The 16,585-nt window shown below is 42.7% G+C and overlaps 1 protein-coding gene across 1 annotated transcript in view; it reads left to right on the top strand.

Moving 5' to 3' along the window:
* The first annotated feature begins 1,484 nt into the window (after positions 1–1,484).
* The window catches only part of kcnd2 (potassium voltage-gated channel, Shal-related subfamily, member 2), a 105,392-nt gene continuing 90,291 nt past the window's right edge, over positions 1,485–16,585 (top strand). Inside the window, exon 1 of the mRNA XM_034674152.1 lies at positions 1,485–3,372. Within this exon, the coding sequence (XP_034530043.1) occupies positions 2,261–3,372 (1,112 nt within the window). The 5' untranslated portion in view covers positions 1,485–2,260. The remainder of the gene's footprint in view (positions 3,373–16,585) is intronic.

The following is a 16,585-nucleotide window of genomic DNA, read 5'->3' as shown; positions in this document are numbered from 1 at the left end:
GTGCAATATCTCATAACCATGTGCAATATTGAATTTATTCCATAACATATTTTGTTATTACATTCATCAACTACATGTACACTCTGGCTTAGGCTAATTTAACTTATTTCATGTCTTTAAAAGTACTTCTATAACTTTCTTTGAACAGATAGTATTTTTATTTTTATTTAGGATTTTTGGATTTATTTATTAAATTATTTATTATATAGTTATTGCCCTTACTGTGTTGTTGTGTCCTTACTGACTTGTTAAGTACCAGTGTTCCATTCACCACGTCAAATTCCTTGTGTGTGCGAGCTCACTTGGCAATAAAGCTTTCTTGAATCTTGAATCTTCTCTCAAACATGGCGCCCTGCAGAGTCAGTTGAGATCAAAGAAGAAGAAAATAAATTCATCCTCCTTTACAAAATCGTCAGACTTCACCTTTTTTAAAAACACTTGTAAATCCTAAGCTGTGTAAGTTTCTTGTTTCTAAAATCTGTTAAAAAGTAAAGGAGACATTACAATTAAATGTTATTGTAATTAACTGATCAGATGAAAAATATGCTTTCAACAGAAAAACTTACAACTCTAGAGAACATCTAAGGCTTTTTCTCCCATTTTCATTATCTCATCAGTATTAATTGAAGCACTTTGTGTAGTTTCATTATCTGCTTATGTAAAGTGTTCTTCTGTATCTCCTTAAAACTTTTCTTGCAGAGGAAATAAAGTTCATCTCGACTCCCTACAAGTGTTTTTAAAAAGTTTATTTGCACAAAGTTAAAAGAACAATTAACAAAGAGGAGCTATTTCTCCTGCTCGTCTGCAGAGCTTTCTGAGAAAATTAAAACAATAAATGAAATTAAGGGTTATAAAGCTGTACAATTAAAGACGCAGCTTGAAAATAAAAATAAAGTCCTTATTAAAAATAAAACGGCTGCAGGGAGCAGTTAAACTCCCATCAAAACCAGTGTTATGTTCGACTTCCTGATGAATACTTAAAGTCTTCTGATTGGAGGAACTCTGTCACACCTGGTCCTCTAAAGACTGGTCTGAGGTCAGATTTAACTTGACGGATGTGACAGATCTGATCCGAGACCTGCTGACGGAGGGGAAACATCAAAATCTCCGCAAATGACAAAAACTTGATGACCCCGCCCCAGCTGGTTATCCTACACACACTGACACATTCTCAAACACACCCTGTCAAACACACCCTGACACACGATCACAAAGTGTCCATGAATTCATTTAAACCTGAAGGCGGCACCTTTCTGTCTCTGTGCGTAAAGAGGCGGAGAGTCAGCGGCGCGGGGTTTCTCCACGGACACGCCCCCAACGAGAGAGAGAGAGAGAGAGAGAGAGAGAGAGAGAGAGAGAGAGAGAGAGAGAGAGAGAGAGAGAGAGAGAGAGAGAGAGAGAGAGAGAGAGAGAGAGAGAGAGAGAGAGAGAGAGAGAGAGAGAGAGAGAGAGAGAGAGAGAGAGAGAGAGAGAGAGAGAGAGATGGTGTGCTGCCGTTTCCTCTCAGCAGCACCTGTGTGACCGGAGCACGAGCTGCTGCAGCTTCTCTTCCAGCTTAACATCTCCTCTCTCTCCTCTCTCTCCACTGCGGTCCAGCTCAGTTCGGTTCGGCCCGGCTTGGCTCGGTTAGGATCTCCCCTCTGCAGCCGCCGGTGTCACCTCTCTCCTAGGAGCCACTCTGTCGCTGCGGGTGGCTCTCTGCTGGAACACCGGGAAGAGGACCGGGAGACTCTGGCAGGGACACCCGGGGAGGAGCATGCCTGAGGCGGGTCTGAGTCCGCTTCGGGTCCTGGTCTGGAGCGCGGGATTCTCCTGATGCATGCTGGACTTGTTGCTGCAGAAGGAAACGCGCTGTTTGGAGGGAAAAAACAACCGAGACAGCACGAGAGGATTCACAGAAGAACCGGATTTAAGAAACGTATTTCAAGAGAAAACTGAAGCTCGTGAAGTTTGTTTAGCTTCTTTCTAAACATTCAAAGAGTCCGAAGCAACAACCAACGACTTTTTAAAGAGGAAAAACTGAACCAATGTGGATTTGTTTGTCTCTACTTTGATTCTTCAGCTTTTTCTTTCCGGTTCACGCTTCAGTTTCGTGCGTAAAATCTTTTTTTTTTTTCCTGGAGGAAACTCTGTTGATCATCCATCTGTTGCCTTCTCTCCAATTCTCTCCTGATGTTCTCTCCCCGCTTCACCGATTAGTAAACCTTCCTCTAACGAGCCCCACTGAGCTCCAGGACCAGGACCGGGCTCCAGGAGCACCATGGCAGCAGGAGTGGCGGCATGGCTGCCGTTCGCCCGCGCGGCAGCTATCGGCTGGATGCCGGTGGCGGGCGCGCCCATGCCGGTGCCGCCGAAGGAGAAGCAGCGCGGGACGGACTCGCTCATCGTTCTGAACGTGAGCGGCCAAAAGTTTCAGACGTGGCGGGACACGCTCGAGAGGTACCCGGATACCCTGCTGGGCAGCACGGAGCGGGACTTCTTCTTCCACGAAGAGAGCAACGAGTACTTCTTCGACCGGGACCCGGACATCTTTCGCCATGTCCTAAACTTCTACCGCACGGGGAAGCTGCACTACCCGCGGCAGGAGTGCATCTCCGCCTACGATGAGGAGCTTGCCTTTTTCGGCATCATCCCAGAGATCATTGGGGACTGCTGCTACGAGGAGTACAAAGACCGGCGGAGGGAGAACCAGGAGCGGATCCAGGATGACGATGAGATGGACCAGACCAACGACCTGGTCGTATTAGACCTGAACTTCAGGGAGACCATGTGGCGCGCCTTTGAAAACCCTCACACTTCCACCATGGCTCTGGTCTTCTACTACGTTACGGGCTTCTTCATCGCAGTGTCGGTGATGGCTAACGTGGTGGAGACGGTGCCGTGCGGCGCCGCGCCTGGCCGCGTCAAGGAGATGTCCTGCGGGGAGCGGTACGCGCTGGCTTTCTTTTGCCTGGACACCGCGTGCGTCATGATCTTCACGGTGGAGTACGTCCTGCGCCTGCTTGCTGCGCCGAGCCGCTGGAACTTCGTGAAGAGCGTGATGAGCGTCATCGACGTGGTGGCCATCATGCCTTACTACATCGGCCTCGTCATGACGGACAACGAGGACGTCAGCGGCGCCTTTGTCACGCTGCGCGTTTTCAGGGTCTTCCGGATCTTTAAGTTCTCGCGTCACTCTGCGGGACTTCGCATCCTGGGCTACACGCTGAAGAGCTGCGCGTCAGAGCTGGGCTTCCTGCTCTTCTCCCTCACTATGGCCATCATCATCTTCGCCACGGTCATGTTCTACGCTGAGAAAGGATCCTCAGCGAGCAAGTTCACCAGCATCCCTGCGGCCTTCTGGTACACCATCGTCACCATGACAACGCTGGGGTAAGTGATGCTGAGGGTGGGGTTGGGGTGTGGCTTTTGGGTGTGTCACCTGATCAGCTGAAGAGTAGAGGTGAGCTGGGTTGATGATGAAGAAGACAATGGTCTGTTCTGCATGTCAGAGGTCAGTCCAACAAAACAGTATTTAGATTTCGTCACATCCAGAGTTCGTTTGTAAGAGCTGTCGGATCGAGAGAAGCTGTTGAATCAGAGATCAGTGACACACCTATGAACTGTTTCTGATCGTGTTTGAGATATTTGACGTGCTGTGCTTCAGAAATCATAAAACTGAAGAAGCGTTATCGGCTGGGATGAAGTCAGCTGATGTGCTCATCTTAAAGGAAATGTGTCTGTATTTAAACTTCATTGAGAATTTCATTTGATTGTTGTCAGGGTGTGGTAACATCGAGCTGGAGATGATGTAGATGTAGATGATTACTCTACAGGCCCTCAGTGTGTGGATACTGGTTTGAAGTTCCTTAAAGGATGAGGCCTTGGAACAGATGTATCTGTGTCTTTGAGTCTTGTTTCTGCTGGATGCTTGAAACTCTGTGGTTTGATCAGACATTAATGAAGTTGAACCTGAAGATTTTCAGGGCCCTTCACCAGCCTGACTGAAAAACTAAAATCTCTGTGTTCCTCTCACATTCCTGGAAGTCTTCGCCTCCTGTCGGCTGTCTTTCTGCTGTTGTTGCTGTTTTCTCTGTCCATGGTGCTGAAATGATCCAAATTTCCCTCTGCTGCTGCTGGAGTTGTTTTACATAAATTCTGAAAAGCTCACACGACACAGAAACCTTTGCTTCCACTTGGTGTTAACAGGGTCTATATTTGACTCAGAAAGTCTCCCAATGATCTGTGTCAGTATTGTCCTCTGACCTCTGACCCTTGAATGCTGTTTTTTCTTTCCCAACATGGCCTCCTCCTGCAACTGATTTTCACTGAACTACAATCCTTCCTGCTCTGAAGTTTGATGTGATTTCATGAGGGAAACCTTTGAACTGCTCACTTTCTAAGTCTACACACTGCTGCTAATTTAAACTGTTAAAGTTGAGAAGAGAAGAAGAACTTTAAGGAGTCAAAGTTTAAAACTTTCAAATGTTTGATCAGAAAGTTTTGTGTCTGCGTGAGAGAATCGACTTCAAAGAGAAACAGTTTTTCCAAAACTAACTTCCTTTCAATGGAAATTAACTGAAACTAGTTCAAGTCACAGTCATCAATAAAATGTTTGTGTGTGTGTGTGCAGTAACCCTGCAGTAACCTCCGCCTGCACTGAGCGTGCTCCGTGGAGTAAATCTCTTCAGTTGTAGTTTAATTCAGTTTGAGGATCAGTCTGTCAGAGGGAAACAAAATCACTGACTGCCTCTCTTCCTCCTCCACCTCCTGTTCCTCTCTTTCTTCTCTTAACCTCTTTCTATCAGCCTCTGATGGCAGTCACAGCTCCAACATGGACTTTTTTGGTCTCACATTTCATTCAGTGTTTTTTGAGGTCAGCTCTTTGTCTCTGTCTGTGGTGCTGGAACTCAAATAAAAGCCCTGTTAGTCTTTGACTGAGATCTGTTTGACTTGATTTAGTGTTTGTGAAACAAAAAGGGCAAACATTCTAGTCATAAAAACTTAAAATGGACCTTCAAAAGCAAACAAGACCATCAGCAACAAGATTCACAACTTCTATACTGTCATTTTTAAGGCCTGAGCCTGCTGTGAGGGGGTAGGTGTCAGACCAGATGATTTACAGAATTTAAAGGTTCATATCGTGTGATACATGGTACTGTTAGAGACAGCAGGAGGAAACGCATTCACAGGGCAAACTCAGCAAAGATGTTAGATGTTTGTCCAGAGGTGGCGCCAACATCAACAGAAACAGAGAGGTCCTCACAGGAGCTTTAAAACTCTTCTGTCGTTCTCTGTCCATGGTGCTGAAACGCTCAGAGATCTAATTCATTTATTTTATTCATTGGTTATTTTTATTGTTTTTATTTTATTTTGTTTATTTATTTGGTTAGTTAGTTATTAATTATTTATTAATTATTTTTTATTTATTCATTACATTTTTTTATTGGTATTCACAGGGTTATAAAACAATGGGCTAAAAACAAAAACTTTTTATAGTGTGCCATCAACAGTGCACATATGACTCATAAAAAAAAGCACAAAAAATCAATTTGGATTTTCTTTCCTTGTTATATCAGGCTGCTCAATTTTTGCTGACTCATCACTTTCAGAGGCAGAGCGCTGCAGCAGAAGAAGTGAGTATAATTTAGTGACTCTGAAACATAGAAACATAATTCTGTGATCAATGTGAGCTGATCTAAAACTACAAGTCTCATTGTTAGGCATTCTCCTTCTCTGTCCGGACTAAAAATCATTCACTCTGTTGACCTTTGATTCCCTTAGAAAGAATAAAACAGATTCTCTTCAGCCCAATTAAAATGATTACAAATCATTGTCACGCCTGAACTCAGTTGAGTTACTTTTCACCAAAACAGATTAAGATTTGTTTAAAGGTCTAAACAGCTACTTTGAAACAGATTGAGCAAACGATCATGTGTGTATAGAGTCAGATGCGTTCTGTGCTCTGATTGGCTGAAGGAGTTTTAATGTTGACGGATCGTCCCCAAATAATGGTTTTATTCAATTATTTAAAAAAAGGAGTGGGCATCAAGCAGCAACTTGAAGTCTAAAAGAATGAATGTGTGAGTGCCAAAAACTGCAGTTCCTCAAGTGTCCACTTGAGGCTGTCTGCAAAAGCTCAGAAAGCGACATACATGCATTCAAAAAAGCAGATCTTTACAGAGAAAAATGAACATGTTTTCAGCCTGCTTCAAAAAACAATTATGGGGGCGCTGGTGGCCTAGCGGTCTAAGCTCCCCACATACAGAGGTTACAGTCCTTGCCGCAGTGGTTACTGGTTCGATTCCCGGCCGGTCGACCATCTCCTGCATGTCTCCCCCCTCTCTCCACTCCCCACATTTCCTGTCTCTCTTCAGCTGTCCTATCAAATAAAGGCAAAAAAAAGGGCAAAAAATATAACTTTAAAAAAAAAAAAGAATTATGGTCTGAATAGCAGATTTCCTATCCACACACTCTGGTGGATATTTTTTAGAACTGATTAGTTTTTAAGATATTAAAGTCACTAGTTTTGAATAATTAGGGGCATGGCTGACTTGAATGACACGTGGGCCACTGTAGCTGTTAGCCAGGAGACTAAAGACCTGCTTCTTTGCCTCTTGTTAGGTTGACCAAGAGTTAGGTTGAACCAGCTTTTCCAATATGGAAACCGGCATCAATAGGCTTCAAAACTCCACTTCAGTGGCTGATGTCATTGAGACAGAATGAGGGATTTGATGGTTAATAAACCTTGTCATCTTGTTGCTGTGCCTGATGCTGGCAATGTTCTGCAGCTGGGATTTTCTAAAACCTGTTATATCTGTTTACCAGACTGCTGCTAATTCATGAGGAACAAACTGTTGCAACAGATGCAGCTCCGACTGTAGACTCTGCAGAATCTTAGGGACTATTTTTAGCAGAAGTAATAAAATATTTGATTTACAACCATGAAATAATTTCATAATCCATATTTATGTGATCCTCTCTGGCTCCTGCTGCTTCCTGTTTGGTTTCATTTGATGATAACAACCCACTCACTGTGCCTTCTCCCTTTACAAAGCCACTGAGAGGTCAAAGGTCATCATGTGTTTTCCTTAAAGAAGTGACTTCAGGCAGATTTTACTTCTTCTATCAGGGAGGAGGAGGTGAACGAATCAAACACGCTTCTTATTCTGTTCTTGATTTATTTCTACTGTATGTTTGTTATGAAATTATATTTTACCCTGTGTGTGTGTGTGTGTGTGTGTGTGCGTGTGCGTGCGTGCGTGCGTGCGTGTGTGCGTGTGTGTGTGTTTCTTTAATCCATCAGCTTGTATAGAAGCAGCTGCAGTCTGATGTTCTCTTTGTGTTTCTGCGGCTCGACAAGTTCACCTACAATACCAGTCTTTGTTGCGCTGTGTAAACACACACACGCACACACACACACACACACACACACACACACACACACACACACACACACACACACACACACACACACACACACACACACCTGCTGCTCTGATCCCAGGTTGTATAACCACAGAGAGGAGAAAACCTGGAGTCAGACGGTAAAGATCTTTTCGATGTTGGTGTCAGTTTGAATCAGTCAGTGAGGATGATGAGGATGATGATGATGATGATGATGGTGGTGATGAAAGTTCTTGCATGATGAAGAAAATCAAACATTTACACCAGCTTTCAGACGTGTGTCTTTTGTCAGCCTGCAGACTGAAGTGAGGAGGAGGAAACTTTAAAAATGTCACTGTAGAGACATGAATAGTCTCTCCTCCTGTGTGGGCGGAGCTTAATGTTCCCTGTCTCGATTTACTGTCGGCTGTTTGTCTTTTCTTTGTTGAAACCCTCCTCCTACTCGCCCTCCTCCTTCTTTTTCTTCATTAATCGTCATGTTCCTCCTCCTCCTCTAATTGACTCATTACGTGTTTTATTGTGAGCGAGCGGTGATGCTTAAACTCTGTTGACACTCTAAGCTGATCTCAGGTCTGTTTGTTTTACCGTCATGAGAGACAGGAGTCTTTAACAATGGAGAGCTTCTCCTGTTGATCTTAGACTCTGTGGGTAGAAAGTGTGTCACTGTGTGGGGGAAATTATCTGATGGGAGTAACTCTAACATTTATAGAAGCTGGTGAGAGGAGGAAGAAATCAATCAATCAATCTTTATTGGTATAGTGCCAAATCACAACAAATGAGTCTTTACAAACATAGCAGGTCTAGACCGTACTCTATGTTATATTATTAACAAAGACCAAACATCAAGACAGGGTAAGACTGTTGTATCTCATCTTAATCCACCATGAGCAGAGCACTTTGCAGCATTTAGCAAGTTACAGCAGTGAGGAAAAACTTCCTTTCACAGGCATAAACCTTGAGCAGAACCAGACTCATGTTAGACAGACATCTGCTGGGACCGACAAACATCTAAAGTATCTCTGTTGTCAGTAGGGTTGCAAAGGGCTGGAAAAATTCCGGAAAGTTTCTGGTAAATTTCAATGGGAAGTTAAGCTGGGGAATTTTGGAAATATTCCAAATTTGAAACTTTCCATGGGAATTTATGGGAGTTAACTGGGAATTGAGGGTCATTTAATGGAAAGGTATCATATCCAAGCACAAATATTTGGGGGTGGCAGTAGCTCAGTCCATAGGGACTTGGCTTGGGAACCGAAGGGTCGCCGGTTCGAGTCCCAGCATGGACGAAGTTTGGCAAGTGGACTGGTGGCTGGAGAGGAGCTGGTTCACCTGCCTGGGCACTGCCGAGGTGCCCCTGAGCAAGGCACCGAACCCCCAACTGCTCGGGGTGCGCTGGTTGATGGCAGTATCCTCACTCTGACATCTCTCCCTAAGCATGTTCACTGCATGTGTGTGCATTTGTATGAATATACCAAAAAAACTGTATGTGTAGCATGTCCAAAATAGCATGAGTGAAAAAATTGAATTCCCCCCCCTGGGGATCAATAAAGTACCTTTCTTCTTCTTGTTTTGTTATAAGCAGACATCCATCCAAAATAATACAATTAAAACAGATTTAGTTGTAAGTAGAACTTTATCAAGTGTTAAATATCTTATTGTACAATCAATTATTTCATTGAAGAACAAAAACATGAATTTTGAGTTAAATATTACTCATCCCCAACCCATCCAAAAAATTAACAAAAATGCAATCCCAACAAAGTCCCATTCAAAATGTTAAATGAAAAGAGCCCCTCTCCCTCCAAAAAAGTCCAATTCAACATGCAAATAAAAAAGCATCTTCCCTCCAGCTTCTCAAGCCTCTGCAGGATTCTAGGAATCATCTGTGCATGTGATGGAGGAATGCACAGTGCATGTAGGGGGCGTGGTCTCAATAACCCTGCAGTAAGCAGTGTGCTATGTGCATATGATTGAGGAATAGTATAGATATTTAAATGTCATTGCATGAAATCTGGTTGTTTTAGTCAGGATTATGCTAAAATATATTTTCCCCAACTATATTTAAGTTCCGTATTAAGAGCCAACCTTCAATTTAGTAAATTCCTGGTTTATTCACGTTGAAAGTTTCCATCTTTGAAAATTGCCAGAATTTTGCCACCCTAGTTGTCAGGGAAAAACACTGCTTCTTCTATTCAAGTACGCTTCTGTAGTGCTGTAAAGCAATGCCTCTGCTTCAACATGTCCACTACTGACAACAACAGAGTGTCATCTTCCGAAAGAATACTTCCACATCCTGTGTTTATGAACAGAACCAGTTACCAGAGTCCCCTGTGGGTCTCTCCCTAATCACCCGCTGCTTCCCTGCAGTAGCACTGCGCTCATACTTTCAGCCCCGCCTCCACCCAGCATCCTCCTGCATATATTATCTCATCCCTCCTCAGATTTCTCCTGTAAAATAACTTGAGAGGGGTGAAGGGGGCGGAGCCTAACCACAAATGCAAACGTGAGTTGTCTAACTGAACTTGACGTTGTGGTTCCACCTCCAGAGGATCGGAACCCTGTGTCACATGACGGGCCGTGTGCTGGTTACAGACACACGCCTGTATACGTGTGTGTGTGTGTCTCATGTTGCAGCTCAGTGACCCTTCTGCAAACCTACACAAACACACACATGTTTTATTCAGTCACATGATGACCTTCTGCTGCTGTCTGCAAACGAACCCCTGTATCTGGTTTAACAAATCCAGACTATCAGGATGTTATCTGGTTAACATGATCCTGGTTATGTTAATCTGGTTGTCTGACAGGAAGTTGAGGTTTGATTTGTTGATCCTGGATGTTGTTTTAATAAATAACAGTGGACTCTTATTTCAAGGAAGAGGCAGAATGAACAGAGAGCTGCGGGCTGTATATGTTAGCATTTACAGCTGTGCTTAGTCTCTAGAATTATTTTAGTTTCTGAATCTCATACCACTACACGCATATTTCCAGCATATGTCGCTTATGTTTTCTTCTTCATCTGTTAATTATTGCGGTTATTAAACAGCTTTAAGAAGCTCTTTAGCCACCGTCTGGCAGGAATTCCGTATTACAACCAGGCACCAGTGAAAACGATGAAAAAATGTATTTACAAAATGAGATGATATTTATTTTAACTCTTGGATTTTGAATTAGTTAGCGAATAATCCGAGCATTGGAAAGTCATGTCCCATCCCTAGTTGAAACCAAGGGCTTGGAATTATGTACGGACTGTATGGACGTGTCCCTACCAATCTCAATCGATGGCTGAAATGTCCCCACCAATATTAAGGTTGAAGGGGGAAAAAAAGCGCATCATGCGCCACACAAAAGGTTAAATCCTTTCCCACTTCATCACCGCCTCCCAAATACGTCTTTCAGACCGGTCTGTTTTTTGATTGGCTTAGCTCCCTGTAGGCTGTTTCGCTTGCAGGTTTCGCCAGTGTTGACGGTGCACTCATGTCTGAGGATGCCGGCAGGCAAGAAAAGAAAGATGTAAATTAGAAGCTATTTCAACAAACAATGTGTAAGTCACCAGAGGAAAATAGTCCCCCCTCTTAGGCAATCGCTAATTAATGCAGCGTGCACCAGGGCAAAACATTCATTCATAAATAAGGTTTTCTGTTGGGTCCCATAGGATGTTACTTTTTTTTTATGATTCTGAAGACGTTTGGGATTTCTTTGGGTTGGATTGAACAGCAGGAAACAGGAAGTCAGATTTTGTCTACTTTTTATCAGACTTGCAGAAAACAGAGAGTTCAGTTTGATCCACCACCAGGCTGAGTTTCATGTTCTGTGTAAGAGTGATAGAAACTGTTGCAGGTGCAGTTTCTCCAAAGGTCGCAGAAAGGAGGTTTGATGGTATCCAGTCCTGGTTTGGACCTCTCCAAGGCCGCAGATGGGAGGTTTCCTGTACTCCCATCCTAGCTTTCTCACGTAGCTTGCTTACATATCCTGTTATGCTCTCTCATGTGTCCTGTTTTCTACTTAGCCAATAATCTCTGTTAGACTAGAGGATTCTACCTTATTTGGAAGAGCTTCCTGTCATATGCCACATGTGTTTTCACTGGTTCATATACTCTGTTTTCATGCACTTTCGGGGAAGAAGCCTGACTTCAACTGAGAGAAGTTCACTCGTCACTGCTTTCTCCCTCTTTGCAAAGAGTGTTGATAATAAAGACTCGACTAAAGACAACCATTTGTTTCACCATAAGTTTATTTCATCAATCAGGCTGACATTTTAACCTGAACAAGAAATGGCCATTACAGCTGTAAAACGTTTGGTTTAGTTTAGGGATGACCACAATTAATCGATTATCGATTAATTGATTGTTAAGAAATTACTCGAAACACGCATTTTTGTTATCAATTTTCCGTCACGTGGAACAAACATCATGTGGTCTCATATTACACTCATCTATCAGGGAGGTGTTTTATGTTTAAAGCATGTTTGGATGTGAATCAGCTGTTAAAGGTGTTGCGCACAGCAGAGACGCTAAGCTGGTGGCTGCGCATCAGGTCTCCATGCGCGCTTTTTCAAAGAGGATCAATACAAAACTGCTGCCAACAACAACACGGACACAAAGGTTGACAACTTTAAACACGACATTTCCACCTTTGGATACGAAGGCAACAGACAGGTGGGAAATTACGGTACGCTACCTTTACAGACCAGCAACATCAGAGCCGTCTGAGCTTTTCTGCAGCTGGACTGATTATGACCCGGTTGGGCTCCCGGCTGACACCTGATTGAATACACATGTTTATTTTTCTCAATAAGAACGAGTAGACAGAAAACTGGACACTGTGAGTCTGAAGTACTGTTCTGTTTGTAGTCTCAGCCTTCACTTTATAAGACTATGTCCACTGAGAATATTTTTATGAGCCTGATCGTTGATATTCTGCGTGTCAAACGTGTGCCCGTATTCAATACCGTCAGTGATATGCATTTTGTTGATGTAGAAAATACAATTTGGGGGGAAAACAACGTATTTGTCATTGTTTTTGACGTAAGAATAATAATGTTTTTTTTAATCAATTAATCGATAATTGATCGTTAAGATTTCCAAAAATCGATCACGGAAAATATTTAAAATGTACATCCCTAGTTTAGTTTGGACCATGTGAGAACAGAAAGTCCGGTTCAGTTTTGTTTTGATTGGACCAGCAGGCAGTAAGTCAAGGTTTGATTAGTTCAGACCGGACCAACAGACGGCAGGAAGTCTGGTTTTGTGGACTTGTGATCGGACTTACAGAAAAATAAAAGCTTTACTTTTGAGTGGACCATCAGGCAGCAGGAGATCAGAATTAGTTTGGTTTGATCCATCACAGGGCTGTGAAGAGTTTGGTTTAGTTTTGACCAGTTTAGAGCAGGAAGTCTGGTTTTGTATATTTTGCATCAGATCAATTAGAGGTAAAAGTTATATTTAGTTAATCTCAAAGTGGACCAGCAGGCAGCAGGAGGTCGGGCTCTGAAGACAGCGTCAAAGAGTAGGGATGCACAATATCATCGGCACATTATCAGTATCGGCTGATATTGGCTTTAAAATGAACTTTCGCATATCGGCCAACACGCCGATATCAGCCGATATAATTGACAGATAAAATAATGGGCTGCTGCACACATGTTGGGCTCATGTTTTAAGTTAAATTTGAATTTAAGCAGCAAGCTGACTAATTTAGGCACATTTACTGTCAGAGTAAACTATTTAATTTAATTTGGGTTTAATTGCTGTACAGTTTCACTTTTCACATGTTCCCTGTGAACAGAGGTTAGGTTTACTTACTATGTCAAATGTGAAATTGGCCGAATTTGCCCTGGTTGTGAGTTTTGTTATGCTTGTCTCAGGGAGAGCGTCATCCAATTTTAAGTAGGATGTATCTTTTTGTATGAATTTTGTTTGACAGCAATTGTCATAAATGAATATGCAGTTTTAAGTATAAGTATTTTTCTTATTTTGCACAAGAAATTAATATTACATAACAAATATGATAAGAGTATCACCATAATACTGTACTCTAATTCCAATACAGAAAAGAGTTGATGATCTCTGTAATTAGGTGTTCAGAAAAAAAAATCGGCATCGGTATAGGTAATATGCAAAGTTAGTTGTAAAATATCGGCATATCGGATATCGGTAAAAAATCCAATATCGTGCATCCCTATCAAAGAGTCAAGTTTAATGCTTAGGTTAATTCGACTAGGCGCCCAATGTACAGAAGCTATAAGCTAATTTGGCAGCCCGGATTCAAATCCAACCAGCGGCTCTCCAGTTTCCTACTCTCTCCCATCTCTGTAAAAAGGCATCTAAAGCCTAAAAATCATCCTAATTAAAACTCAAATTTAGTTTATTTTCAATTGGACCAGCAGGACGAAGGCTTCATCAAGTTTAAATCAGACCACCAGAGAGCAGGAAGTCAGGATCAGTGTGGTTTAGAAAGGACCAGCAGGCAGCAGTAAATCAGGTTTTGTCTCAATCAAACAAGCTGTCAGCAGGAGTTTGGGATTAGTTATGTCAGATTGGGCCAGCAGACAGCAGGGATATGGGTTTTAATTAGATCTGAATCAACCAGCAGGCCAGGTGAACAGAGAGTGGATCAAGATGGGTTTGGATCAAGCAGCTGAAAGTGTGGTTTAGTTTTAGTCCAACCAGCAGGCAGCAGCATCGTCATGCATGCTCAAGAAGCTTCATCTTTGCTTCCACCTCCAGTTATGTGGAATTATAAGCAAATCAGTCTTCAGTCTGTTGTTGCTTGCATAGAGCTGCAGGTGAAGCAATCACAGATAACAGGGCCTGATCATCAGACCTGCTGGTATCCACCTTCATGTTGAAACACCTCTGCACGGCTCCTTTCAGGGTTACAGTTTCCTCTCTTCCTGTATTTTTTTCTCTCAGTCTCTGTGTGGGATGATCCGTCGTTAATGCTGCTAATTAAATTAATGCATTAGCTGCTCTGAACACACACACTCACTCACACTCTGTCTGTGTGTGTAAGTGATTATTTTTAATGGGCTCTGTAATGAAGCCACCTCAGAGGAGCAGCCGAGCAGAGAAGATGGTTTGTGTCGTCAGATCGTCCCTGAACGCTGCTCCTGTTTAATTTGGAAATGACCGTTTTAATGACACTTAGAACGACTCAGAGCCGAGTGATCCCGGACGCCCGACGATTAGACGTGGCTGCCGAACAGTCTCATTAGGGGGAGTAGGAGGATTTGCATATTGGAGAGAGTGATGAGGCTTTTCTAAAAACTCACAGACTGACAGGAGGACAGATGGTGCTGACCTGAAAACCAGTCACAGGGCCGACTTCACTGGGCAGAGGGCCCTGAGGTTACACTGAGGATCCTCATCGCGTAAAAGCATATCCTAACACTGAACACTCCCTGTATGATCTCATCAAACAGCCGACAGGGAAAGTTCAAACATCTCTTATTGAGGAGTTCCAGTGTTTCCAGGAACATTAATAATTAATGTCTGACAGCTGACTTCATAAAGTCTTTCTTTAGTTATCACACTTTCTGCTGTCTGATGCTGCAGTCTGCACACTTTACATCTCTGTTTTCCTGTGACACGGTATTTAACATCTTTACAGCTTTAGTCCTCTTGGTTTTTAACTGCCTGGGTTCTGTGGGTTCTTTGGTTTTGCATTGAATTCTGTGTTTTGTGTGATTTGTTTTCTTGGCTGCTGAAGCACTCTGTGAACTCTTGCGCTGAAGGTGCTTTATAAACAAACTTATCATCATCTTTCATACGCAACCACTTAATCAACATCAATTCATAAAGTGCAAGATATTGAAAAGAGAAAAAATCCAGCACACTGCTCTCGCCGAGCTTTACAATTTATCAGAAGAAAACACGTTTCAGTCCCTCTGGACTTTTTTCAAATGTGCTTTGAATGCACATTGTGTTTCATCACCCTTTTTTTTAACAACTCTGTAACACTGCTCAACAGTCCAGGGCATCCTTTGTTTTACTTTTTGTGTCATGATCAAGCGGCAACCTCAGGTCTCAAACTATGAAACCCATGCGGAAGTGTTATAAACTGCAATTCATCGAGAATCCGCTTGAGGCTGGCTGCAGAAACACCAGAAACCACATAGGCAAGGCAAGGCAAGGCAGCTTTATTTGTATAGCGCATTTCATACACGAGGGCAACTCAATGTGCTTTACATTAAAACATTAAAAGCATTGGAGACATTCAAGCATAAAAGAACACAATTAAAATGACAAATATGATAAAACAGAAAATAAAAGGAAAATTATAAATATATTAAAAATTACATTAAAATGTTAATTTAAAGTGGGTTAAAATAATCTAAGATAGGAAGGCAGTGCCAAATAAAAAAGTCTTAGTCTTTGATTTAAAAGAGGTGAGAGTTGGAGCGGACCTACAGCTTTCAGGGAGTGTGTTCCAGGTATGTGGTGCATAATGACTAAACGCTGCTTCACCATGTATCGTTCTGACTCTTGGGACTGAAAGCAGACCAGTACTTGATGACCTCAGAGGTCGAGATGGTTCATACAGTAGTAGCAGATCAGCAATGTATTTTGGGCCTAAACCATTCAGTGCTTTATAAACCATCAGCAGGATTTTAAAGTCTATTCTCAGACAGACAGGAAGCCAGTGTAGGGATCTAAGAACTGGAGTGATGTGGTCTACTTTTTTGGTCCTTGTTAGGACTCGAGCAGCAGCATTCTGTATGAGCTGCAGTCGTCTGATGGACTTTTTAGGGAGTCCAATACATAGACACCAATTCAAAAAAGACGATCTTTGCAGCATTAATAAACATGTCTACAGCCTGGTTCAAAATACGGCTTGGCTCTACATAGCTCATTTCTCTATCAGCACACACTGTACGGGGGGGGGGGGGATTTTTCTAACGCGACGGTTCAGAAGATATTAAGATTAAAAGTTTTGCCCAAATGAGGACATGACTGACTTGACTCCAGGATGGGAACACATAGCTGTTGGCTAGGAGGCTCAAACTCTGCCCCTTTACGTCACACTCTGCCTGGTTGAGTTCCGCATTTCCAATATGGCTGCCTCCGTCGATTGGCTTCAAAACAGCGCTCTGGAACAGATGGGTGACGTCACGGATACTACGTCTATATTTTATACAGTCTATGGTCATGATGTGCCAAATGTTTCCAATAGGTGACAAGCAGGGACTTCAGGCAGGCCA

This window comes from Notolabrus celidotus, chromosome 21 (genome assembly GCF_009762535.1).
Source record: "Notolabrus celidotus isolate fNotCel1 chromosome 21, fNotCel1.pri, whole genome shotgun sequence".
NCBI classification, from domain to species: Eukaryota; Metazoa; Chordata; class Actinopteri; order Labriformes; family Labridae; genus Notolabrus; species Notolabrus celidotus.
This window is presented reverse-complemented; position numbering and strand designations above follow the sequence as displayed.